At 48.1% G+C, this 26,434-nt stretch overlaps 1 protein-coding gene across 3 annotated transcripts in view; it reads right to left on the minus strand.

The window, feature by feature from the left end:
* Positions 1 to 15,852, minus strand: part of ALOX5 (arachidonate 5-lipoxygenase) — a 60,732-nt gene extending 44,880 nt beyond the window's left edge. For all 3 annotated transcript variants that reach the window (XM_012439267.3, XM_012439266.2, XM_012439265.2), the window contains exons 1-3: positions 15,639 to 15,852; positions 7,303 to 7,501; positions 2,020 to 2,101 (exon numbers count right to left, since the gene is read on the minus strand). In XM_012439267.3, the coding sequence (XP_012294690.1) occupies positions 2,020 to 2,101; positions 7,303 to 7,501; positions 15,639 to 15,788 (431 nt within the window). In that variant the 5' untranslated portion in view covers positions 15,789 to 15,852. The remainder of the gene's footprint in view (positions 1 to 2,019; positions 2,102 to 7,302; positions 7,502 to 15,638) is intronic.
* Positions 15,853 to 26,434: the final 10,582 nt, after the last annotated feature.

Genomic DNA, 26,434 nt, shown 5'->3' on the forward strand with positions numbered 1-26,434 from the left:
TCCAGCCTGGGTAACAAGAGCGAAACTCCGTCTCAAAAAAAAAAAAAAAAAAGACTGTTATTTCTCTGTTAAATTGTCTTGCTGTTTCTGTCCAAAATTAATTGGCCACAAGTGTGAGGGCTTATTTCTGGACTCTCAAGTCTATTTCATTGATCTATATATCTATCCTTATGCCAATGCCACATTGTCTTGAATACCACAGCGGTGTAGTAATTTTAATATTGAGAAATACAAGTCCTTCAACTTTGTGTTTTTTTTAAATCAAGATTATTTTGGCTATTCTGGGTCCCTTCCATTTCCATATGAATTTTAGGAGCAGCTTGTCAATTTCTGCAAAAAAGTCAGCTAGAATTTTGATAAGGACGGTGTTGAACCTGTACATTACTTTGGCGGGTATTGCCATTTTAACAAAAGTAAGTCCTCTGATTTATGGACATGAAATGTCTTCCAGCCTATTTAGATCTTCTTTAATTGTGTTAAGTAATGTTTTGTAGTTTCACTGCACAAGTCTCAGACTACTTTGTTAGGCTTATTCATAAATGTATATTGTTTTTTGATGCTATTGTAAATTGAACTTTTTCTTATTTTTATTTTCAGATCATTAGTTGCTGATGTATAGAAAAACAATTGATTATCTTGTATCTTGCAACCTTGCTGGTTTATAGTTCTAATAGTTATTTTGGTGAATGCCTTTGGATTTACTATACATAAGATCATGCTTTGATCTTATATATAAAAATGGTGATAGTTTTAATTGTATATTGTGATAGTTTTACATACTATACTCCAGTGTGGGTGCTTCTACTTACCTTTTTCTTCCCTAACTGACCTTGCTAGATCCTCCAGTACAATGTCGAATAGAAGTATGATGTTAATTGTGAATTTTCAAACCTTTATCGGGTTGAGGACATTCTCTTCAATTCCTATTTTTTGAGTGTTTTTATCACGTTGGATTTTGTCACGTGCTTTTTTTGTGTGTCTATTGTAATGATTATGTGCTTTGTTTTGTTCTTTACTCTATTGAGATGGTGTATTCGATTAATTGATTTTTGGTTGTTAAACCAACTTTCCATTCCTGGGATAAATACCACATGTTCTTATTGTTTAAGGCCTTTTATATCCTGCTGGGTTAGGTTTGCTAGTATTTTGTTGAAAACATTTATATCTATATTGCTAAAGGATATTGGCTTATAGTTTTCTTGTGATGCTTTTAGTTTTGGTACAATATGGGTATCAGACAATGAGTTGGGAAGTGTTCCTTCTATTTCTTAAAATAGTTTATGCAAGATGGGTATTAACTCTTTAAATGTTTGATAGAATTAGCCAGTGAAGCCATCTGGGTCTGGGCTTTTATTTGTGGGAAATTTTAAAGTTACTAATTCAGTCTCTTTGGTTGTGATTGGTTTATTCAGATTATCTATTTCTTCTTGAGTCATTTGGTAGTTTGTGTCTTTCTAGGAATTTGTCCATTTCATTTAACTAGTTTGTTGGCATAGAATTGTTCATAGTATCATTTTTTATTCATTTCAATTTCTATATTGATTTTTCCTCATTTTTCTGAGTCTTATTTTTCCCTTTTTATTCATTTTAATTTCTGTATTGATTTTTCTTCTCTTATTGTTAATTTTAATAGTTTGAATCCTCTGGTCAGTTAGCTGAGGAGTTGTCAATTTTGTTGCTGATCACATATCACTTCTATAATTGAATTGTTATAAGAAGACATAAGAACTGAGAGGCAACCCCTACAATGGAGAACAATAAGGTACACTCAAACTTTTCTGCCCATTCCTCCTACATGCCAATATGGTTGATCCCAAGTTTCTTTCATTACTCTCCTCTCCATCTGTTGTCTGGAATGTAGGTAAGGTGAAGCTTGGAAATTGTACAGCCACACCGGGAGCTGGTGCCTTGGTGATTTTACAGCAGTGACAGGCCATACATGGTGGAAAGGGTTTATTTCATACCATGCACTTGAGAAACCACGGTCCTGTGACCACATGATCTGATGTCATAACTCACCGATACTGTTTTTGCCGTGTTTCCAGTTCTTTACGTCGGTGTTGCTTGAGAATGTGAATTTGGTCATCTCGGGCCAACTTTGCTGTAAAGAAAGAACAATGTGAGAGGAGCCTTAGAAGAACAGTAACAATGCCCAGTGTTCAGGCTTCCCTCAGATGCCCTGCCTATGCCAAGGGCTTTAAGTGTATGACCTCATTTATACCTCAGAACACTTCCCTACTTAATGATGAGGAAACTGAGGCTTGGGGAAGTTGTGTAGCTTTGCTCTTGAACTTTACCCAAGATTCAAGTGCTCTTAGCCACTCACTTTACAAGAGGCAAATCCAGTTCCTCGTCCTCTTGCCCACTCACTCAGCAAGCCTGGGGGCCCCTGCCTTTCAGTGCTTAGAGAATCATGTTCAGATGCAAGAGCAGGGCTTGGTTCTCATTGGGCGTGGCAGGCGCAGTGCATGCCACCTGAGGTCCTAACCTTCTACTCAGCCTCTCAAGCCTCTGCAGGGACCTGAGGGCCTCTGGTGCAGAGCTGCCTTTAGGGTAAAGGCATTTCGTGGCCCTTGGCGGGTATCTTTAAATCACTGCAGAATAGTTTACTCCTCTTCTCTGCAATTCTTATACTGAGCAGACATGGGAGTTCACTCTGGGTTTTAGTGTTGCCTGTGTGCGCAGCAGTTCTCACAGCTCTATGTTTCTAAGTCCATTTTGTTGCTTCATGGAGAAATGTGTGACTTAAGATTCAATATACAGACAATGACACAACCCGGTTCCTTGTGGTACCTACACGGAGGATTGAGAATGAGCTCCATTCTAAAAGGGTGCAGTGTCCTAGAAGAGACACATGTGCTTGGACTTGGGCTCTGTCACTGAAGCTGTGTGACCAAGAGTCGCCCTGACCCCCTCACATGTGAAATGGAGATGATAATGCCTACTTCTTCAAGTCATGGTGTGTATTTGGGGAGAGAATGCAGAAAATCCCTCCACACAGTGCCTGGCGCCTGGCACCCAGTAAATGCCAATGGATGGGAAAAATGATCATTATCATTATCATTATGCCTGTAGTCATCATTGGCTTAAGTGTTCTCTTCTCCCTCTGAAAGCATCTTATCTCTCAGCCTATCCTGCTGGTATCTCTCACTGCAGGAGTTGGGGCAGGTAGCTAAGATTAGGGCTGCTTCTCAGAGCCTTTAGAGCAGCTGAGGTCATATCATGACCACTCTTTCAGCTATTACTTAAGGCCAAGCCTGTGAACACAGCCCATGGAGCTGTGAGTAGGGGGAGCCCAGATCTCCTGAAAATATGGCCTGGAATACTTTCTCTAGCTCTTGGTGGTGAAACATCATGTTTTAAAACTTTCTTTTCAATGGAGATTGATATTTTTATAAAATACAACAAAAATTAATTACTAGAAAAATGAAATAAAAAAACCTAAAGATATTCAAAATGCAAGTCCTGTTTTTTCTTATTAGATGCAAAAGTCATGAAATTGTTGTGTTAAGTTGCTATTAAAGTTTCTAAAACCCCTGCTCTCAGTCTTTGTATTTTATTTTGTATTTATTTTATTTTATTTTAGAGACAGGGTCTCCCTCTGTCTCCCAGGCTAGAGTAGAGTGGCATGATCATAGCTCCATGCAGCCTTGAACTTCAGGATTCAAGTGATTCCCCCACCTCAGCCTCTTATGTAGTTAGGATTACAGGCACACATCACCACTCCTGGCTAATTTTTAACTTTGTTTTTGTAGAGATGAGGTCTCTCTACGTTACCCCGGCTTGTGTCAAACTTCCTAAACTCTAACAATCCTCCCACTTTAGGCACCTAAAGTGCTGGAACTACAGGCTTCAATTTTTGTATTGACCTAATTGCAGACCTGGACCCAGTTAGTTCTCAGACCACACTCAGGCCACACTCCAAGCTATCTGGCCCACAGCACCTCCAGGCTGAGGCATCTTCATCCCTGAGCTTGGAACTGGGGCCCAAAAAGGAAGATCAAAGGGATACCTCTACATTCTCCCTTGGGGATGTAAAGCCAGCCAGGAGGGGAGGCTTGAGGCCACTGAAGGTAAGGTGAGTACTAATGGTGACAATAACTGTTATCATTGGCTATGGGGATAATTCTGGAGACACCCAACGTTCATCATCTCTAATCTTTTGTAAGGAAACAGCCAATCTCTTGGGCACCTTGACTCTGAAGTTGGATCTCTTCAGTTTCACTGGTGTGAATAAGTCAGTACGTGCAGAATTACATCACACCAAGTTTCAAAAAGAGAATGGCTCTGTCTTCCCTGGTCCCGAAGGTGTTTGAAGAATCTACCCAATGGCTGATGAAGTTCTGGGAGCATGGCAGGATGAGAAAGCCTGGACTGATGGTAGAAGAGCTCAGTGGGGCAGGCCCCAAGGACTGACACAAGTGCTGGGGTCACAGTAATGGCCCTCTGACATTCATGCTCACCCAAGGTGTAGTGGTGAAATATTAAGATTTAAGGGGTGATCATGTGGTGAGTGATTGAATCACTTGTAGGCTGGGCCCCCTCATTTTCAGGTTGTTCAAGGGATTGGTTGTTGTGCCATATGGTGGATTAATAATTGGCCACAGTCGGGTATGGTGGCTCATGCCTGTAACCCCAGCACTTTGAGAGGCTGAGGCGGATAGATGACCTGAAGTCAGGAGTTCAAGACCAGCCTGGCCAACATGGCGAAACCCCATCTCTAGTAAAAATACAAAAATTAGCCAGGCGAGATCAAGAGATTGAGACCATCCTGGTCAACATGGTGAAACCCCGTCTCTATTAAAAATACAAAAAATTAGCTGGGCATGGTGGCACATGCCTGTAATCTCAGCTACTCAGGAGGCTGAGGCAGGAGAATTGCCTGAACCCAGGAGGCGGAGGTTGCGGTGAGCCGAGATTGCGCCATTGCACTCCAGCCTGGGTAAAAAGAGCGAAACTCTGTCTCAAAAAAAAAAAAAAAAAAAAATTAGCCAGGCATGATGGTGGGAACCTGGAATCCCAGCTGCTCAAGAGCTGAGGCAGGAGAATCGCTTGAACCTGGGAGGCAGAGTTTGCAGTGAGCCGAGACTGCACCACTGCACTCCAGCCTGAGCAACAGAAGGAGACTCTGTCTCAAAAAAAAAGAAATAATAATTGGCCACAAATTCTTTGACATTCCTTCCATTGAGAGGTGGGGGTCTCCATTCCCTCCCTGGAGTCTGGGTGGGCTCTGTGACTGCCTGGACAGTAGATTATGGTGGAAGTTACACTGCACCACTCTCCAGGCCCAAGCCTGAAGAGACTGGCAGCTTCCACTTTCTGTGTCTTAGAAAACTTGCCCTTGGAAGCCAGCTATCATGTAAGAAATACAAGTACCATGCTGTAAGAAGCCTTAAAGAATGAGACTCCATATGGACTGAGAGCCCAAGGAGCCTAGAGGTGCCAGACACATGAGAGAAGAAGTCCCAGCCCCTTCAGCTGATGGTATATGGCCATGGATGAACCGCCCAGTGGAGGCTTTCCCAAATTCCTGACCTGCAAGACCACGGAAAAAATTAAATGGCTGTTTAAAACTACCAAGGTAGTTGGTTTCACAGCAGCAGAGAGGGGAACTTGCTGGACAGCTTCTCTATGCCCACCCTCCAACTTGTGCTGTCCCTGAAGATGATCAGAATGAGATGCCTCAATGGGCTTTGCACTGGGAACCCTGACAAGAAAGGAGGGAATGTGGAAAGCATGAAGGGGCTGGTTACTCCCTAGTACCTTTCTACTGAGGGCCGCAGCTCCTCCAAGAGTGCCGTCTCCAGGATACTTCTGGATGACTCCCGCAACCTTCCCCTGGTCCCTGCATCAGGACTAGTGGTGCTGATGGCCCTGCATTCTGCACGGTCCCTCTGCATATGGGCCCACATCTCTGTGAAGTCCCTTTCTTAAACCCTCATCCTAGTGTACCATCTGTTTTTTGCCAAGATGGGCTGAAGGATCTGGAGGAAGAAGGGCTTCATAACCAAGACCTTGGGTGATTGGGCAGGAGGGAGTTTCAGAGCCAGCATTTTCTAACTACCAGAAAAAAAGAAGTGCCCTGTCCACAACCTTCCACATTCTGACCGCCACAAGAAAAAATAAACTTTGTGATTTTGTTTTCCTGTCATGAGGTAGGGGGACAAAAATCCTCTTATTTCCATGTTCAGAAGTATTCCGGAAATTTGGTTTCTTAAGTCAAATTCCACATCAGAAACAATAGGATGTGGCCTGATAGCTTAAGAACAGGTAGAGAATAACTTTTTTCTTCTTTGTTTCAGTTTCCTTAGCTATAAAATGGGGGTACCAGTCATCTCTTCCTACCTAGTCCACCAAAGTTCTGTGAAGAAGACACTAGCAACAGGGAACTTGGCAAAGAGGAAGAGTTCGACCCTGTCACGGCAGAAGCAGCGGCTTCCTCTTATTATTACAGAGGCTGCCTGGCCTTTGGAGGCTTCTTTCCAGGTTTGGACTGAGAGCACGCCAAAGGGCCATGACTTGAAGTGAGGTAGAATTTTGCCAGGCACACTAGGAGGCTGGGCATGCAAAGAGGTTCATTCAGGGAGAGTGGCCTTGGCTGGCCTTGATGCCTGCTTCTCTCTGCGGTGCTCTGTACCAGGTCGGCTGTGTGTCCCTTACAAAGAATGACCTCCTGAGAAAGTGCCAGACTGGGGTCTGCACATCTGGGGGTCTCACTTAAGGGGAGCTGATTTGAGGTTCTTCTCTCTTACAGCAAAAGGTGAGACTTCGGGTTAAAGAACTGGTCACTGTGATTCGCAGGCCTGTTCATGGCCCTTTGAAGCTGGCACTTGGGGTGCTCCTTGTCCACCCTTTCCCTCCCTAGGCCTACATGGGGCACCCTGAGCCTGCCTGAGCCCTACTGTGATCTCACAGAGGGCAGGCTATGAACCTAGAAAGTGATGCCACATCCTGGCAACTGGAGAAGTGCCCATCCAGGGGCATGCCCCATAGGTATCTGCCTCTACAGACCCTCTTACCCACTGACAAAAAGGGGAGCACACCCCTCCCCTGTAGAACTGTAGCACAGAGGGAGGACATGACCACAGTGAAGCCTGGAGCCACCCGCTCCACCCTCAGGGGCCCGTATGTATCCCAAGGAAGGTTATGCCTCCCGCAGGTGCATCAAGGCACAGGGCAGGGCCCTCCCACTCTCCACCCCCGCACAGGCGTGTCATTCCTCCTATGACTACAGTGCTTTCAGGACAGAAAGAACTTTTGGTTCTCAGGAAGCCCGGGGCAGAAGGGGCCTGAGCCGCTCACCGCATCCGTCCCTCAGGACAACCTCGCCGTCGCCGGTGATCCAGCGGTAGCAGGGAAACTCGATGTAGTCGCCATGGGGTGTCTTCAGCGTGATGTACTTCAGGTACCAGTCGTCGTGCAGCCAGTACTTGCGCTTCTCGATTTTGACCAGCTGGATCTCGCCCAGTTCTTCATCCACGGTCACATCGTACGAATCCACCTGGGAAGGAGAACAGGCAGTCAGGCTGTGCGTGGTCTCCTGAGCCTTTGTTCTGGAGGCGTTAAGAATTTGTCACCCCAAAGTATGCTGCTTTGGCATAGGGACTATGTTGAATGAAAAGCACTTAAAAAAACAGCAGGTGCAAGATCACTCTCACCTTTGTGCTGTTTCTTAGAAGCTGGAGATGAAATTCCCTTGTGAAAGATGTCCTCCTTATACCAAAAGGAAAGTAACACTCTTTTCATCAAGATTGGGAAGTTGAAGCCAAAGGGGCTTGGGCTAGGGCCAAAGAGACCTTGTACAATGAACCCTCACCTTCTGCCCAATTACCTGCCCTAGCCCAAGCCCCTTGGCCTTACCACATTTCATGACTATTCATCCAGTGCAGCATCTAAGGGGGATTGACTCTAACTGCTTCTTGGAGTCTTCACCTTTTTATGATGAAGACTTTTCCATGCCACATACTACTTGTATTAAATAAATCTGTGTGCTTTGCACCCATGAATCTGTCTTATGCCGATTCTCAGGCCCAGACGAAATGGGAAGAGGTAGACTTTTGCCTCCGCTACAGTTCACGGAGCCAAGATTCTTCATGAACACCTTAAATGAACTCCCGAATTCATTTAGCCAAGACGTTAACCAAAGGCCTGCCCCTAACAAGGCTTAGTGCTATGACCCAGGCAGGTGACAGAGATGAACAAGTCCTGGGCCCCGCCCTCAAGGGGAAAGAATCCAGTGAGCCAGGACGGTGCTGTGCTGCTCAGGGGGCAACATCTGCTGTCTGCACTTAGCTCAGGCTGGAGGATGGGGAGACACCCAGGCTCATGCCTGCACCTGTGAGGCTGTGCCCAGTGAGGGTCTGTAGCTGCCCCCACATGGGACAGTCATATGGGAGGCCTTTACAACTGGTGATGGGCTTGCTGACAGTGGATCCCCACAATGACTCTGGGAGCGCAGGGGAGTTATGACCCCTTCCACAGATGAGGATGGTGAGGCTCAGTGTCACCCACCTCCGCCACTTGCCAGCAGAACTGGAGTCCTACTCCAAGCCTTTCCATTACAGCCAGTTCCTCTCGCTCCAGTTTTTAGTGGGGCCAATAAATGAGTGAAAATGATGAGGCTTAGCTACAGGGAGCTCACATGGATTCGAGTCCTCCTGGGACATTGGCAGTTCACAGCCCCAGGGTGATACCCAGAGAACAGTGAGACCAAGTGGCTCCAGCTGCACCTGTGGTATTACTGGTGGCAGGCTGAGGCTGGCCTTGCAGCTAGAAGGCACCACCCCAGGTGTACACAGCGCTGCTGCCCAGGCCTCCTGGACAGGACTGCTTGGCCCCTTCCCTGACAGGCTCCGGCCTCCAGGACACGGGCGGCTCTGAGGCAGCAGCCATAGCTTCTGGAAGGCTTGCGTCTCTGCAGCAATAGATGGCAGACAGGAAGGAGGGATGAGAGGCTCAGGCACTGCATTGTGCATTCTGATGACCAGCGGGTTTGGAAAGCCCTGGACTTGATGCCCTCCAAGGCACTTTCTTTTTTATTTTAAGGCAGAGTCTCACTTTGTTGCTCAGGCTGGAGTGCAGTGGCTCGATCTCAGCTCACTGCAACCGATACCTCCCCGGTTCAAGTGATTCTCCGGCCTCAGCCTCTCAAGCAGCTGGGACTACAGGCATACGCCACCACATCTGGCTAAGTTTTGTATTTTTGGTAGAGACAGGTTTCACCATGTTGGCCAAGCTGGTCTGGAACTCCTGATCTCAAGTGATCCACCTGCCTTGACCTCCCAAAGTGTCGGAATTACAGGCATGAGCCACTGTGCCTAGCCCCTCCAAGGCACTTTCTAAGCCCAATTCATCAACCCTTGAGCTTTATCCCTGGCGGCAGAACCTAGAGTTCTCAGCGCGATGGTGAAGTGGTGGAGGCAAGGGGGATCATCCCTTGTGTGGGCCCAGGCATCCCCATTCCATGCCCTGCCTCCAAGGTGCCAGGAGGACCCCTGGCAGAATGGGAAGCTGGGTGTTTTCAGCAAACCTCTCGACTCTGAGCACTGTGAGCAGTTTGGGGTGGCAGGCGCTGAAGCCAGACGCTTGTGGTCAGAAAGTGGAAGCTTCCTTCTTGTGCTCTGTGGTCTAGGCCAGAGGCCCTAGGAACAGTTTCTGATGACAGACGAGCCAGGCCCAAGTGCTGGGATGACATGTCTTGGGTCCAGTTACATGTGGACAAGCCTCAGCCCCACCAGAATGCCCTCCTGCAGGGAGAGTGCTGGCCTCACCTGCCGCCTTCCTGCCACAGCTTGTCCTCAGGAGAGCAGGGCCACAGACAAGGCCTCACAGATCCCAGGACCCACTGGATCTCAGGCTGGGGCCCTGTCTGTCTGTGCTGCAGCGTGGTGACCCCTGGGGAGAAGTCAGCAGGCCTCAGCGGGCAGAGCTGGGGAGAGGATCCCCTGTGAGGCCCTGGGACAAATGATCTGGGAGGAGGGGAGAGTAAAGGACGGGTGTTGCTCATTTGCTCACTGGGTGTCTTCTAGGATGGAGAGAGAAGGGAGAGCTCTGTGCTGAGGCATCATGGGCAAGGCAGGCAGGCTCTGATGGGACAGGAGTCTCAGCATCTCAGGGGCTCGGGCCCGTCCGGAGGAGCAGAGTGGGGGCTGAGTGGTCCAGGAATGGACACCTGTCGGGCCTGCCCCACGCCAGGCCTTGCACGCCATAGGGATTTACAGAGGCCTCAGCTACAGGTTGTGAGCCAAGACAGAGATTCCTGATCCCACCGAGAAGGGGAGAGAAGGTAGTGAGGGGCAGAGGGCTGGGTGGCTCTGGAGCTCTGAATTCACATCCCAGCTTCAGGCAACTAGCTGGATGGCCTGGGCACATTGCTTCATTCTCTGATGCTGTTTCTTCATCTACCCGAGAGAGATAACCCCTCACTGGCAGGACCACTGAGAGAATGAAATAACACCATCCTGAGTGGCCTCCTTTCCCCAGAGGCACAGGCCACCGGTTGTGCACATCAGGACCAGCAGTGCCCCTTCGCAAATCCAGGGGGTTGCAGGGCAGCAGGCCCTGCACTGCCCATGAGCTAGCGTGGGCCCCTGTGCCTCGGCCCCTTAGTGACTACATGCGCCAAGCCGAGTAACTGGAGCTCACGTAGAAGGAAGAAACTGAACCTGTGACCTCAAACCCCTTCGCTCAAAGCCCAGAGGAACTCCTGAAAGGGTTGAGACAGGGCTGTGAGGACAGAGGGAGAGTGGGAGGCATTCTGGCTGCTGGTGGGGCAGGCAGAGCAAGTCCATGTGCAGTGAGGACTGAGGGGCAGCCACCAGAGGCCTGGGCCTGGTCCGAGTGTGGTGGTTCCGAGGGGCTGGAGGAGGAGGAAGGTGTCCCTGAGGGATAAATGCCAGGAAGGCTGGGGTGGGGCGGGAGGAGTTGAAGGGGACACTCTCATGGGAGGGAGATGGGCTGGGGAGGGACTCAAGGACTGGGCAGACCCCACAGGGAGGGCCTGATGTCTACCTGGAGGTGGTGACTCACACAAAGAGACTGAGCAGCTTCTCTGAGGGAGTGGACAGTGGGGTGACCCTCCAGCACACCTGTGGTGCAGTCACAGGAGACTGGGACACTCTGGGCCCCTGCCCCACCCACATCTGCAGGTACCTGGTGGGTTTCACTTGGGGTGAAATCACTAGGCAGATTTACAAGGACTTCATCTGCCATCTTATGGGGCCTTCCACAGTGGGAGGGGCCAGGCCTGCAGTCTGGTTTGTCTATGGCCAGCCAGACATTTTGCTGGTGCTGGCTTCAGGCCTGATTGTGATAAGTGAACAAGGGGCTAAGGGCTCCAGCCTGGACCCAACCCAGGAAGTAAAAGACAAAGCCTGGTGACTGTGGTTCTAACATCCCAGGGGCAACTATTGGAAGAATGACAGAGGATAGAGAAAGGCCTCCTCCAGGAAAACACCAGGGTCACATGTGTCCAACAGCAAAATAAGGTCTTCAGAAGGTATGTGGAACTATAGTGCCCGTCTTCCTCCCTCCCCTCTGGGCCAAGTACACTGGGCTGATGCTGTACTTGTCCATTTGCTGTGACACACTAAATTCTAGGTGACACAATGAATGATGGTGGGCACTATTAATAGCGGATGTGCCCCAACAGGCTCTTAGGAAGCTCTGGACCTGGCAATGGCCAAGCAGGTGATTATCCTGCTTTACAAATAGAAACTGAGGCTCAGAGAGCACTGGTGGCCTCAAGATCAGAACCCACACCTGTGTGATGGCCAAGCCCAGGTGCCTCCCACAGTTCCCCAAGGCTACATCTTGAGAAAGGCCCTGAACCAGAAGCTAGAAGGCCCAGCTGTAAGCCCTGGTTCGTACCCTGGATGGACTGTCAAGGGGCAATGTGGAGTGGCATGGAAGGACAGGGAAAGGCTTCATAGGGGTATTTGAAGCAGCTTTTGGAGGCTGATCAGATTTCAGAGGGGAGGTGAGTAGGAGGATGGGCATGGGTAGGGCATTTCAGATGTGGGGAAATGGGAAGGCAGTGTCCCTGGGGGGATTACATGAGGGAGGAGGAAGGCTGGACACAGTTTCTGTGGACAGAAGTGAGTGGTGTGGTGGTACAGATGCTGGAGAGAGATAAGGGAAACCTGCAACTCACCAGCCTCATTGCACAAGGGGCCACTTTGCTGATTTAGCTTGTTGCTTTCAATTTTTTATTGGATATGTAGTTTTAAAGCTTTTGAATATTTCAGCAAAGTGTGAGTTGGTCAGTTTTAATGTGAGCTTTCTATCAGCATTTTTCATCTGTCTTTTCATCTGCCTTTCATCAGATCTCTGCTGTTGCTGGGACAGGGAGACGGATCTCTCTGCGGAAGCAAGGATGTGTGCCCCACTTCCAGGCTACCCATCTTGGAGGGGGACTAATGAGGGGCTTGTGGGAGGAGGAGGCTGTAGGGCAGAGAGGAAGATTATGGGCCAGACAAAGCAGAGACTCAGGATGAGAGAGGGGGAGGTTACAGGTAAAAGCTGAAGAGAGCAAGGGACTGAGAGAGGGACGGGGGCAGTGGATAGGGAAACCAAGGGGCAGAGAAGGGGAAAAGCTGGAGATTGAGGGAGCAGAGAAGGGGCCTCTGAGGGGTGGCTGGAAGACAGAGTGGATAGGAAAAATCAGAGCAGAAAAGAAGGGAGAGTTGTAAGCAGAGGGCAGAAATGGGGGGCATTGAGGGAACTGGAGCAGGGGAAGGAAGAGGAGGCAGGGGAAGGAAGAGGAGGCAGAAGAGGGGGCAGAATGTAGGGAAAAGATGGTTCGGGGGGGAGACTGGGAGATGAGAGACAGACTGAGGGTCATAACAAATAAATATTTTTACTCCACTAATAGTCCCATTCCCAAGAAGGAGGTTTTCTAGAATTCATTTTTTATGAATGTAAGGATACTTACTGACTATATTTAAGAAGCATGTATCATTATAACACTTGTCTATACTTGCTGAACATATTCAAGTATCATATATGAAACACCACCCTATTGCCCTTAGGTTTCATAAAAGTACTAGCATGGAATGAAATGGGGCAACTAAGATTTCTCAAAAATCTTCAGATCTGTTACAGTCATCTTATCCGATCTGAATTACTTTAAATTTAAAGAAACAAATCAACTAGTCGAATTTGCGTAGACTTGGGCTAGCCTCTGGAAATCAGGCCATTCTGTGTGGGATCCCGGCTTTCTCCAGCAGACAGTGGGGGGCCAAGGAAGACACAACCGTTTATAGGATAATCCCACCTGCGAAGGACTTGATTCCCAGTCCTGACTGAATTACTATGCGGAACTCTGATGAGAATAACCAGGAATTTGTGATTCACTTTACTGAGGGAAAAATCAGTCCTGTCCATTATTTGACTTAACTATGCCCTGCAGGAGCGGGGTGTTGACTTGCCAATGATTTAGAAATGATTGAATTGTGTGGAAACACCTTTACTGTTATCGTTACCACAGTTAACAGTACAGATTTTCACACTTTTCCCCATAAAATGGGACAGCCTTGTCTTCTCAGCAAGTACTTCCTCTAGGGTTTCTCTTTTACCTTTACTCAAAAAGTATAATTGTCTTTACAGATACCCAGCTGGGAGAATGAGGAAGTAGTTTTGGGCTGGGCAAGAGAAAGCATGGAGTAACTTTGCATCAACAGGAACTTTCTCAAAGGCTGATTTTTTCAAGGACCCTTTCACCCCTAGCTGGTTCCGCACCCTGCTGTAGGCCCCCCCAACCCCCATTTGTAGCCCTCCCAACCCAATGGAAATGTGATATGCAAATCTCTCCTGAAATTTGTGCCTGGGATTCCGGCTGAGGTGTTTAATCACAATGTCATTTGAATGACTTCTCAGGGCGGGGAAAACAGACTGAGAGAGAAAGATAAGTGACAGAACAGTGTCTTCACTCTGTCCTGAGACCCCGCTATTGCCACATCAGCATGTCTCCTCTCGGGGAAAACACACACGGGGTGCCCGTGCTATGCAGTGTGAGCACAGTGATGTCCTGTGCTTCTAGAACCTTGCGGTGTGTGGAGGAGAATGGGGGGAGGCACTTATAAAGGGGAAGTAGTGTGCACCCTGTCCTTCTCCTCTAGGTGTGGGGGAATCCATGAAATCATGGAAATAAATGAAGGTATGTCAGAAATGGCAGAGGGTCATCACCCCAAATGGATGACACATTAACTCCATGGCACCACAGTCCTCAGGGCTGGTTCCCTGACTGGGGCAACTAAGCAACTGAAGGCTGCTCTTCTACTCAATGCCTAACTCTTCTTGAAGGGAGCCCAAGCCAAGCTGATGGTGAACTTGGCTGATGGCCATGTTGGGCTACCCAGCAAGGGTCTGAGGATCCTGGGTAGGAATTGAGCCCATGGAGAGCTTGGAATCCAGAAAAAGAGGAGAATCATTTTTACTTACTTTAGGCTCTGCACACCTAAAACGCGACAAGTTTTATCCAAGAATAATCAGTTGAAACATGAACTTGCCAGTTGTATTTGTCCATTATGAGCAACTTCATATGGTTTGATTAAATAGGAAACTAAATGGTGAGAAGACACAGCTTGGTAAAGTCTAAATCTTTTTGGTTTAGTTAGGAGTTGGGGTGGGGGGAAGGGAACTGATATTCCCTGGGCATCTGCAGTGTTCTGGGACTATTACCAGTCATTTATGGAGCGCTTCCGCTGTGCCAGGTACTGGATTAGGCACTTCATTAAGGGCTCAGTGAGAACGGCCACCTGTCCATGCTCAGGAAAGTCGGGGGGCTGGAATTCAGGTCCAGGTCAGCATTAGGAACTAGCTTCCAAATGCTGAGGGCTCCCCCGAGTCCTCACACCTAGCGTGGAAGTGTTCCCTGGTGTACATTCTGCTGGGAGGGAGTGCAGCACCTCCGTTTAGGAAAGACCTCTCCTTGACTGGGTTCTCCTGTCCCTTCCCTTCAATTTCCTCTGGGGCCTGTCCTGAGAATGTAAGGTGCCCAGGTGCCGTCTGAGCCACCAGGTGGGCCTGGGTTCCCTCATGACTCATGGACCAGACTGAAGCCAACCCTCCATTTTACAGCTGGGGAAACCGAGGCCCAGACAGAAGGCACAGTGAGCTGGTGGTCATGTCTGGATGGAACTCAGGCCTCTGGACCCGCTGACCTGCATCCTCCCCCACAGCTCATGGCCGGCTGCTCTGAGGTGTCCTTAGAGTTCTGTGAGCACGACCCCTCCCCATCTCCCTTACCGTGCACCTGTGGAAAGAGCCCAAGGAAGAGGTGGCACAAGAAATGCCGCCCTGTGAAGGGGGCTCCAGAGCCTCCCAGCCCAGATTGTGGAGAGGAAACCTTGGGCCGTCTCCCAAGGGCACGGGCGGCGCCCTGCAGACCGCACGCGGGTGGCAGCCGCCGCGAGGGGTCCTGGACGCTTCCCCACCAGGGTATCTACCGGCCGCTGGGAGCCCAGGGCGCGCCCCACCGCAGTTTTGCCCGCCGCGACGGGATCCTAGATGCTCCCAGTCCTGTCCGACCGGCCCTCGGGGCCCCTACCCCGGCCTCTGCCTCCAAACCGGGTCCGGGACGCGCCCCAGACAGAGCCCCGCCCGCGCCCGTGCCGGATCCGCGCCTCGCCCGCGCTCACCGCGCCGCGCTCGAAGTCGTTGTAGAAGGGCTTGTCCAGCAGGTGCTTCTCGCTGCAGCCCGCCGAGCCTACGAGGCTGAGGTAGATGTAGTCGTCCGTGCCGGCGAACCACTGGCTGCCGGTGGCCACGGTGACGGTGTAGGAAGGCATGGCGCGAGCCGCGGGAGCGGAGAGCGCGGGGAGCCTCGGAGCCGCGGTCCTGGCGTCCGCATCTGGCGCCGCAGCCTCCTCCCATCACTGGCCCGGGGCCCCGGTCCCGGCCCCGCCCCGGTCACCCCGGCCCCGCCCCGGCCTGGTCCCACGTCTTCTCAGGTACTTCCCTCCCACCCATCCCGCGGCGCCGGCCACTGGGGACCTCGCCTCGGGCCGGGTAGGAGCCCGCGCTCCTGGGCCTCTCCTCAGCGAGGATCTGTTCCAGCAGCCAGGAGACTGGGGTAATCTCGGCTGCCACCCTGCGCCCTGCCTGCCTGCCTCGGCGTCGCCCAAGGCCACATTCCTGTAGGCGCTGGGATGGGGCTGTGGGGACCCCTAGAAATCTAGGCACAGCCTCTGCCCTCCCCAGGGTCTCAGTGCCACGCCGCGGTACTTAGAGGAGGGGCGCTCTGAGAGTCTGCAGGGGCGGAGCGACCCACCGGGGAGTCAGGAGGGCTTCCTGGAGGAGGCCACCCAGGGTGGATTCTGGAGCAGAGGCTCCCTTGGCGCCTTAGCAGAGGCTCTCTCCTTCTTCAGTGGCTGGACCTGCGGCTCCTGGTGGGAGGCTGGCAGGCAGGCGCCAAGACTGCACCCAAGCCCGGAGATGACCAGTGGTCCCAGTGGTGTGGGAGGAGGTCACCGCACCTGGACGTGCGGGCTGTCTAGGGGAGGCCAGTGCGCTTGGGGAGGCCGGGGTGTGTGGTGCTAAGGGAGTCAGGCTTGTGTGGAGAGGGCTCAGTGTCACCCATAGAGGGTCGTGACTGGAAGCTGTCCAGGTTCTTGGCGTTTTGAACAAAGAATTGGACAAGAGGCCCAGCAAAGCAAAGAAAGAACGAAACAAAAGAACAAAAGCAGAAAATAAAAGTACAGTCCAGCGTGGGGGCCGGCCGAGCAGTGGCTCAAGGGCCCAGATACAGAATCTTCTTGGGTCCAAATATCCCCTAGAATTGTTTCCCACTGGTCACTTCATACTCACCTTATGTAAATGAAGGTAGCCCGCAATTGGTCTGATTGGTTGCAGAGAGCAGCCAACTAGAGGCTGAAATGAAGTTATAAAAGTCAAACTCCTTTGCAAACATCTGCTTGGTTGCGGAAAGCAACCAGTCAAAGGCTGGGGTGAAGTTACAAGGTTAGACTGCTGTACAAAGGAAGACTCCACTGGCAATCAGTCTGATTGGTTGTGGAGGGCAACTAGTTAGAGGCTGGAGAGAAGTTACAAAGTTGCAAACAGAAGACTCAACCCGCAATCAGTCTGATTTGTTGGGGACAGACAATTTACCATCTGCCGGCAGAAAAGGTTGGGGGTTTGCAAAGGGAGTAGCCTCTGGTCCTTTTGCTAACTTAGGCGTGGAAAGCTAGGGTTTTCCCTTTTAGTTCTAGGAAGTCTGCGTGAAACATCGTTAGGTTCCCTGCCTCCAGACCCTATTCTGCCTCATCTCCCCCATGACAGACGTGATCCCTATAAATATGGGAGGCAGAGGGACTGAAGGTCTTTATTCTGTAACTGCTTCATGTTGGCTCGGGGCATAGTCTCTACCTGTTGGTGATCATGGAACTCTCGCCCTACTCTGTCTAGTGGAGACAGGGTGGCTTCTTGATGGCAGGGGGTGGTGCCTTCGCCTGGAACTGGCTGGAAACCTTGTCACACAATCATCTGAAGCTCAATGGTCTCTATGTAAGAGGAAATGAATTAAAAGATTTAATGGGAATTTTGGGAGTGGATATCTATGCCATCAGGAATGTTTGCTATAGAAATGTATTAAAACATTCTGCTTAATTACTGCAAAGGAAGTGATTCAATCCATTTGGAAGAGGGCAATTAAACCCCCAAAATAAAAAATGGATACTATTATCCACCCTACAGTAAATATGCAACAAAAACACCAAGGAAAGTTGGTAGGCATTTACTTATCTTTTGGCTGTCTTCTAAATAGGCACTTCAGGTTTTCCACAGGTTCACAGGTGTAGTGACTGATGGGAACTTCAGGTTCCTGGTCTGGGGCTTCTGATATTGCTGGCTCCATCCTTGAAAGATATGTCCAACTATCTAATCCTAGTTACAAGGTGTGACCAGTATTACTGAAAATGGTCCCTTCCATTTGGGTTGTAATTGTTGAGCAGGTGATCCCTCCTTCCACGTTTTAACAAGTACCTTATCTCCTGGCCTGATTTTGGGTTGCTGATTAGTTCCCAGTGTGGGGAGACTTTGAATTCCAAACTTTTGTAAAGCCTGATGAAATTATCCCAGGTTGACTAAGTATTTTACTAAACCGGCTGTTTCTGGGTCAGGAATTAAGTCACTAGTTAAGAATGGCCTTCTGTATAACATTTCGTAGGCAATTATATTAATTTTTGCTCTAGAGGTATTGTAAGGCTGGTTGCGTCGCTGAGAGCTCAGACACACCCACTCCCCTCGCGGGGAGCTCGGACACACCCCCTCCCCTCACGGGAGCTTGGACACACCCCCCTCCCCTCACGGGGAGCTTGGACACACCTCCTTCCCTTGCTGGGAGTTCAGACACACACCTCCCCCCCACCCCCACCAGGGAGCCCGGGAAAAAAAGTCCCGCCAGGACCTACCTGATAGCATTTTGTCCCATCCAGGCCCCACTCCCCACCATTTTGTCCTATCTGAGCCCCACTCCCTGCCTACCATTTTGTCCTATCTGGGCCCCACTCCCTGCCATTTTGTTCCATCCGGGCCCCACTCCCCGCCATTTTGCCCCACTCACCTTGGGCACAGCCAATCAAACGTCTCCACTCTCTATAAAACCCCATGTCTAAGAGGAGTTCCCGCGACTTCCGGCCCTTCCTGTCGGACTGCAGAACCTCACCTGGGAGCCTAAATAAATTCCTTCGCATTGGATTATTTTCGTGCTGGCCTCAGTTTCTTCATTTTACACTCGGCAAGAACAGACCTTACAGGTATTATGGATCCTTAAGAGGGCTATGGGCAGTAAGCTGACCCAAGTTTCTGATGTTTCCTGACATAGCTTAGCTAATACTTGTTTTAGAGTTTGGTTAGCCTTTTGTACTTTCCCAGAGGATTAAGGCCTCCATGCTGAATGTAAATAGTATTTTATTGCAAGAGCCTTAGCAACCCCTTGAGTTATCTGGGAGATAAAGGACAGGCCAGTATCACTTTGGAGGCTCTGAGGTGATCAAAACTGGGGCATTATTTCTTTTAAGAGAACATTTATAACCTCATTAGCCTTCTCTATTCTGGTAGGATAAGTTTCCACCCAACCAGTAAAGGTATACCAACAAAAAGGTAAAAGTAATATTAACAAAAACTCATATCCTCTGCAAGCTGGCATATGTGTGAAATCTAACTGGCAGTCTTCCCTGGATAAGTTCCTCTCCTCGGCATTGGTTCTGTTAGAGGAGGCATTTTGTTTTCTGGGTTAAGTTTTCACAGTGAGCAGGGTTGGCAGACCTGCTTAGCCAGTGAAGCTAAGTTAGCTCCAGTAAAGAGCTTGTTTACCATGGCCAGAGCTGCATTCCTACCCCCATGGAAAGAGGCATGCACGGCTTTTATGACTTTCTACTGGCCTGTCTGAGGGAGATATATTTTTGATCTCATATACCACCAGCATCCTTTTTTCTTTGTCTCTCTTGTTCCTTTAATAGCTGTTCTTCCTGTAGTGGGTACTCAGGTTCTATTGGGGAATCACAGAAAGGAAGTAGTGGTAGGATGTGTTAGGGTTGCACTCTGAGGGCTGCAGCTTCAGCTTCTCCATCAGCCTTGCTCTTCCCTTGTGCTATAGGGGTTAAGTCCCTTTGATGCCCCTTACAATGAATTATAGCCACAGCCTTTAGCAGATGTATTGCTTCTAACAGCTGAAGAATTTCAGGCCCACGCTTTATAGGGCAGTGTTTGCTAGTTAGTAGTCCCCTTTCTTTCCAGATTGTCGCATGAGCATGAACCACGAGGAATGCATATTTAGAATCTGTATAGATGTTAAGCTTTTTTCCTTGTCCCAATACAAATGCTTGAGTAAGAGCAATGATTTCAGCCTTTTGTGCTGATGTACCGGGGGCAGTTGCTGGACTTTGAGAATGGTGTAATGATTCACTACTGCATATCCAGCTTGGTGCTCCCCATTTGACACAAAACTACTGCCATTTGTGAACCAGTCATCCTCAGAATCTGGAAGAGGCTGGTCTTTTAAGTCAGGCCAGCTAATATATGTGTGTGCAATGACCCGCTTGCAGGAATGATCAGCTGTTGGGCCTGTGGGCAGCACTGAAGCTGGATTCAGGGTGTTACAGGTTTTAAGGGTTACATCTGGATGGTCTAGGAGCATGGCCTAGGGTCTTTGGTTAAGCTTTCCCCTCTCATCCAGATGTGTCCCTTTATCTCCAAGACTGATGCGGTGTTAGAACTTCCATTGGTGGGCCCAGGGTCATTTTAGTGGCTTCCTCCACTAGCATAGCAGTGGCTGCTATTGTCCACAGTCAGCTTGGCCACCCCAAGGCCGCTCTATCCAACTTCTTTAAAAAGTAGGCAGTTGTTCTGGGTTTGGAACCTTATTTCTAGACTTAGCGCTCCCACAGCTAGGCCCCTCTTCTCTGCTACATACAGAGAGAAGGGTTTAGTTAGGTTCTGGGATGCCAAGAGCAGGATCCTGGGTGAGAGCTTGTTTTAACTTGGCAAAGGCTCCTCTCTTTTCCGGGGCCCATTCCATTGGCTCATTTTCAGACCCCCTTGTTGTTGCATACAGGGGCTTTGATATGAGTTCAAAATTTGCTACTCATATTCTGCAAAGTCTGGCGATCCCCTGCCCCAAAAATGAAGCTGCTGGTTGGTGTGTGTATGTGGCAGGGGGAGGGGGCGCGCCCAGACCACATACGACTTGCAGTCATTCTGAGGATATTTGGTGGGCTCCAGGTGTTAAGGCATATGCTAAATATTGGAACTGTTGGAGGGGAATCTGCATCTTTTTTTTTTTTTTTGAGACGGAGTCTTGCTCTTTCGCCTAGGCTAGAGTACAGTGGTGTGATCTCAGCTCACTGTAACCTCTGCCTCCCAGGTTGAAGCAATTCTCCTGCCTTAGTCTCCTGAGTAGCTGGGATTACAGGTGCATGCCACCATGCCTGGCTAATTTTTGTATTTTTTTAGTAGGGACGAGGTTTCACCATGTTGGCCAGGCTGGTCTCGAACTCCTGACGTTGTGATCGGCTTGCCTCCACCTCCCAAAGTGATGGAATTACAGGCATGAGCCACCTCGCCCAGCCTCTGCACCTCTTTTTGGACACTTTGTATCCCCTGTCTGCCATGAAATTCAAAGTTTTTATAGTATTTTGGTCAGAAACCTCCTGGGTTGGGCTATACACAAGGTCATCCACATACAGGATTATACTCTCATTCTCCCATTGCAGATTCCTCAGATCCCTCTCTACGGCTCAGACAAAGAAGTGGGGACTGTGCTGAAAGCCCTGAGGGAGCACTGCATGATTTATCCCTGGTACTAGGATTCTCCCATTCGAAGGTAAAAGGGTATTGGGATTCTGGGGCCAGAGGAATGGAGAAAAAAGCATCTTTAAGGTGTAGGCCAGAGAACCATTTTGCATCTCCTGGCACCTGAGCCAGAAGGGCATACGGATCTGCCACCAATGGGTGGATGGGGATGACAGCCTCATTAATTATTCTGAGGTCCTGTACTAACCGGTATTCCCCTGTAGGCTTTAGAACAGGTAAGATGCGGTAATGCGAGGAGAATTACAGGATTTTAAGAGCACTATGGGTACTAAGCCTTTTCTAGCTTCCTGCTTAATTGGGTATTGTTTGTTATTGGGAAAATAGCTGGGGTCTTTAAGCTGTGTTTTGACTGGCATTGCTGTTTTAGCCTTTTCCAGTTTTCCAGTATCCCATGCCAGCAGGTTAACCTGTTTATTAATGTAGTCCGGGACATTGTATTTCTGACTATAGGCAATTTCACTGGATGATGCTTAAATAGTAGTGCCTCTGTTTTAACCATAGTATCACTTCCCAACAAGGGGATTGTGCAGCTTGGAACTACCAGAAATTCCTGTTGGAAGATTTGTTTCTCAAATTGACAAATCAAAGGAGGAGTAAAAAATCTTGTTTGTGGCTTTCTTTCCATCCCCACAACACTTGTGGACCAGGAGGAAAGTTTTCCTGCATAAGAATCAGCACAGAGTAATTTGTCCCTGTATCAAATAGAAACAGAATTTGGGTGCACATGATGTCCAGAGTTACCTGGGGCTCCTAAGTGTGTTCCTGGACAGGGGTGGTGAGGAAGACTGTGGGCCCCTTCAGTCTTTATCTGATTCCTCCTTTAGCACTACTAGAGTTTTGTCTGAACCAGCCCCTCAGTGGGAGCAGGGGTTATCATTTCTTCAGTGCTTGGGGTCATGACTGGTGCCTTTGCATTGACCGCAGGGTTCCAGTGGATGCTTAGTGCATTTCTTTGCCCAGTGCCTGCTTTTCTTAGATTTGAAGCAAGAGCCTTTGCTGGCATTATCTCTGTGGCCCTTTGGGTTTCCCTTAGACACCCTTTGGGCATTCAGGGCATTGACAATGATGGCTGCCATAACTTCGGCTTGCTGGTTTTCTTTACTTTGTTCTCTTTTTCCTTTCTCCAGGTCACGATTGTTATATACCGTAAAAGCAGTATCAATAAGTTGATTTTGATTAGTTTGTGGCCTCATCTGTAGCTCTTGGAGCTTATGTCTGGTATCTGGGGTGGACTGACTAGTGAAATGCTGTGCCATTAATATTTTGCCTTCGGGACTAGAAGGGTCCAGATTAGTAATTTTTAAAGGCTTCCTCCAGCCTGCCGTTAAACATGGCTGGATTTTCCTCTTTGCCTTGTGTAACCTCCCTTACTTTATCATAGTTTACTGTCTTAGGTATCATAGTTTATTGCCTTTCTCATTCCTCCAAGGAGGGCCTCAAGAAATTTAGCCTGGTTGTTCATTCCTGTGAGGGTGTCATAGTCTCAATTAGGATCAGTAGTGTGAACTGTGTCTGGGCTTGGGTGATTGCCTGATGGTTTCAGGCAAATAATTCATCCAGTTCCTGGTGGGCAGCCTCAAAGATTTGTTCCTTTTCTGAGGGTAGTTTACATACCATAATTACAGTGTTAAAATATTCTGTGTTTTTTGAGGACTTACTGTTACCAGTGAGTTTTGTACCTTCAGATCATTTTGTATTGCTCATAAATGTCCTTTATTTCAGATTGAACTCCTTTTAGCATTTCTTGTAAGACAGGTCAGGGTGTTGATGAAATCCCTGTTTATTTGATTATTTCTTCTTCTAGTGCAAATCTATTGTTCATTCCCTCTAGCAAAATTTTCTTATTGTTGTTATTATACTTTTCAACCCCAGAATTTCCATTTGGTTAATTGATTTTTGAAAAAAATTTTTTAGCCATTATTGGTATTTTTAAATTGATAAGAAATTATCATCATGCTTTATTTTTTATGCATGTTTTCTTTTAGTTTTTGAACATATTGATCATAATTACTTTGAGTTTTTTCCTGCTATTTCTGACATCTTGACACTCACAAATGCAATTTCTCTTGCTTGCCTTTTTTTCTGGTGTATGACTCTGTCTTTTCTCTATCTCTGCTTGACTCTTAATGTTTTTTGTTCAAAACTTGTTCTAGCCACTCACAATACTCATTTCTAATTGTTTATTTGTTTAATGTCCTGACTAGACTATATAGTGAAGTCTATTTCCTCCACAATGTGTGGCCTCTGATGTTGCTCCTGAGGGAGGCACAGCATTGGGCACATTTTCTCTCAAACTGGAATTTCAGTGCCTTTAGTAGTGCTCTCTTTGTCCCTTTCTCTGATCTGTTCAGTTGTTTGCCTCTTTTGGTATAATAGCCAGCTGTTAACCTCCAGCAATTGCTAGATAATTGCTCTTTTGTTTTTGACAGTTCTTTTAGGGGCATAAATTACTCCACAGTCTGATCCAAATATATTTGGTTTCCTTTGCAGGAGCCGTTTTTAAGACAAGACTTTGATGTTTGTTTTAATTTCAGGAAGACTGTTCTTAGCTGTCTCTTTCTTTGATTTTTATTGTATATTTCTAGCTGGTTTATGGTTTAGTTTGTTGCTTTCATTAAGCTGCCATTAACCCATTAATTGCTTACCACCAAAATATTCATTGTTTTTGACAGTGCCCTTAGGCTTGAACTTCCCCAAGTTCTGTTCCAAATAAAGTCTGTCCCTTTAAGGAGACCTAGAGACTTCTCTTCTTATGGCCTACGTCTCCCCCTAGGCAGGTCCTCTAGTCCGCCTACTACTTCTACTGCCACTACTCTGTAGGTGGTCGTGGGGACAGTGTCACGCTTTTCTCAGTTGTCTTCCCTTCTTTATGGGTAGGGCACTGGATGGGGCAGTAGTTTCTGTTTTTCTGCCTTTTCTGGAATGGAAACTTCACTTCTGCCATAGAGTCTCTGTCCTGTGAGTGTAGTGGAGTGAGGACATTCAGCATCAGTATTCTTGGCTTGCTGCACTAGGGATGGAACTTATGCCTTAAGAGTAGAGGCTGAGTGCTGGAAGCTTCAGATTCTTGGTCAAACTTTCCTGTAATAGAACTTCTGCAATATAGAGCCAGAGATGGGGATGGGAGTGCCGGTAGTCTACCCTAGACTGGGAGCTGAGGGGAGAGGGGACCCTGTTCTTTTGGCTGCACATCTCTGGAGCAGGGTTTCTGTTTCACTGAACTTATTGCAGGGGAGGGAAGAAATGAACACCACAGATTCTCACTCCTCTCACTGAGATTGGCAGGTTTTCTTGGATTTCTTCATATGCTGTCTGCCCTTAGAACAATTTCCATACACTCCAACATTTTTGTTTGTTTGTTTTTAACTTTCACCAGTTATGGTTGTTTTACTGTAGAGAATGTCTGCAGAGCTCTTCAGGTCATCATTCTGTACGTGCTTCTCCCATAATTGATTTCCAGTACCTACAGAGTGAATTCCCCCTTTCAAATGAAATCCTGCAAGGAAGCATATTAAAGTGGTGATATACTGGTTGAACATAAAGTGAACTAATACAACATAGGGGCTGGAAATTCTGATTGATTGACTTTTTTCTTGTTGTTCCATGTCCTGCCTCACCCTCATCTTCCAAGCCCTAGATGTAGAAGAGAACACTGCTGGAGAATCATTTACCTTTGGGATGAAGCACCATTCTGTGCATTCACTCTTCACAGACTTGCCCTACCTGTCCTCATCCATTCCCTGCTCCACCCTTCCCACACTTATCACTCAGGGTGACATCAAAGGCACCGAACCATGAGGATATGTATACATACGAAGAGATTTATTACAAGGCATTTGCTGACATAACTGTGAGAGCTGGCTAGGCAAGTGTGAAATCCATAAGGCAAACCACTCAGAAGGCCAGGCTGGAAATTCTCAGGCAGGAGCTGATGCTGCTTTCCACAGGGTACATTTCTTCTTCCTTGGGCCCATTGTTAGGGCCTTTCAATTGACTGGTTCAGGTCCACTCAGATAATCCAGAATAATGTCCTTTAAATAGAGTCAACTGATTGTAGAGTTTAATTACAACTACAAAATACCTTCACAGCAATACCTAGATCAGTGTTTGGTTGAATAATTGAGTACTATAGCCTGGCCAAGTTGACAAGCAAAACTGAGCATCACACTATGCTTCAACTACTGTGAAGAGCTTCAACCATGGTCTTTCCTGAACAGTTTACATCTTCTCATTCCCATGAAATCGTGGCACATTTCCTTCCCTTCATCTGGAGTGCTGTTATCTTCCTCCTCTGTGTCCTGATCTCCTCCTGCACAAACGTTGCTTCTTCCATGGATCCCTACTTGACTCTTTCAGGCAGAGTGAGTTGCTCCTTTTCTGAGCTCCCAGGACCTTTGTTCAAGCCCGGATTTTGGCACATCATCACTCATCCCACCAGTTATTTCCTTCTGTCTCCATTCCCCCACCATATTGAGGGCAGGGACTATGTTTTATTTCTTTATTAGTCTCTAACCTGATGCCAAGAGAAAGGTAGAGCTGTAAATGTATCCTAGTAGGTTAAGTTTCCAGGGAGCCTGAAACTTGCTATGAAACTATGGCTTTTGTGGTTGGCAAAGCAGACAGGCAGCATAAGGCTAAGCTCAAGAGAGCAACCCTAACTTCCCCCCAGCTGACCGCATGATCTCCTGACTCACGGAGTGGAACTTGCGGCATGTCCACAGGAAGCCCTGGAGCCACTGCCCCATAACTGCAGCAGGACAAATGTACTTCTTCAGCAGGACAACATAGCACTGGTCCTTTTGCTGGTCAGAAAAGTGACTTTCCTGACAGTCACTTTCCTCCAGAGGGTATCTTGTATGACTACGTCTTCTTTTGGCCAGCTCCAAACATTTACAGCATATTTCAGTTTCTTCTGGCCTATTTGCATAATTAAACAGAATTAAGCCCTGTCTACCACTGAGAACTAAAAAGAAAAGCTTATTTGTTGGAGATTTAGAGAAAGAAAGAAAAAGAAATCAGTTGTCAAGACCCTATTTTCCCAGTTCTGCCTAGGACGGAGGAAGCTCGTAGCCCTGATAGACTTCCGCTTAGGATGGATGTTGACAGCTCCTCCCCGCCCACT

Source organism: Aotus nancymaae, unplaced genomic scaffold, assembly GCF_030222135.1.
Source record: "Aotus nancymaae isolate 86718 unplaced genomic scaffold, 86718_ANA_hifiasm-v0.15.2.pri h1tg000099l, whole genome shotgun sequence".
NCBI lineage: Eukaryota > Metazoa > Chordata > Mammalia > Primates > Aotidae > Aotus > Aotus nancymaae.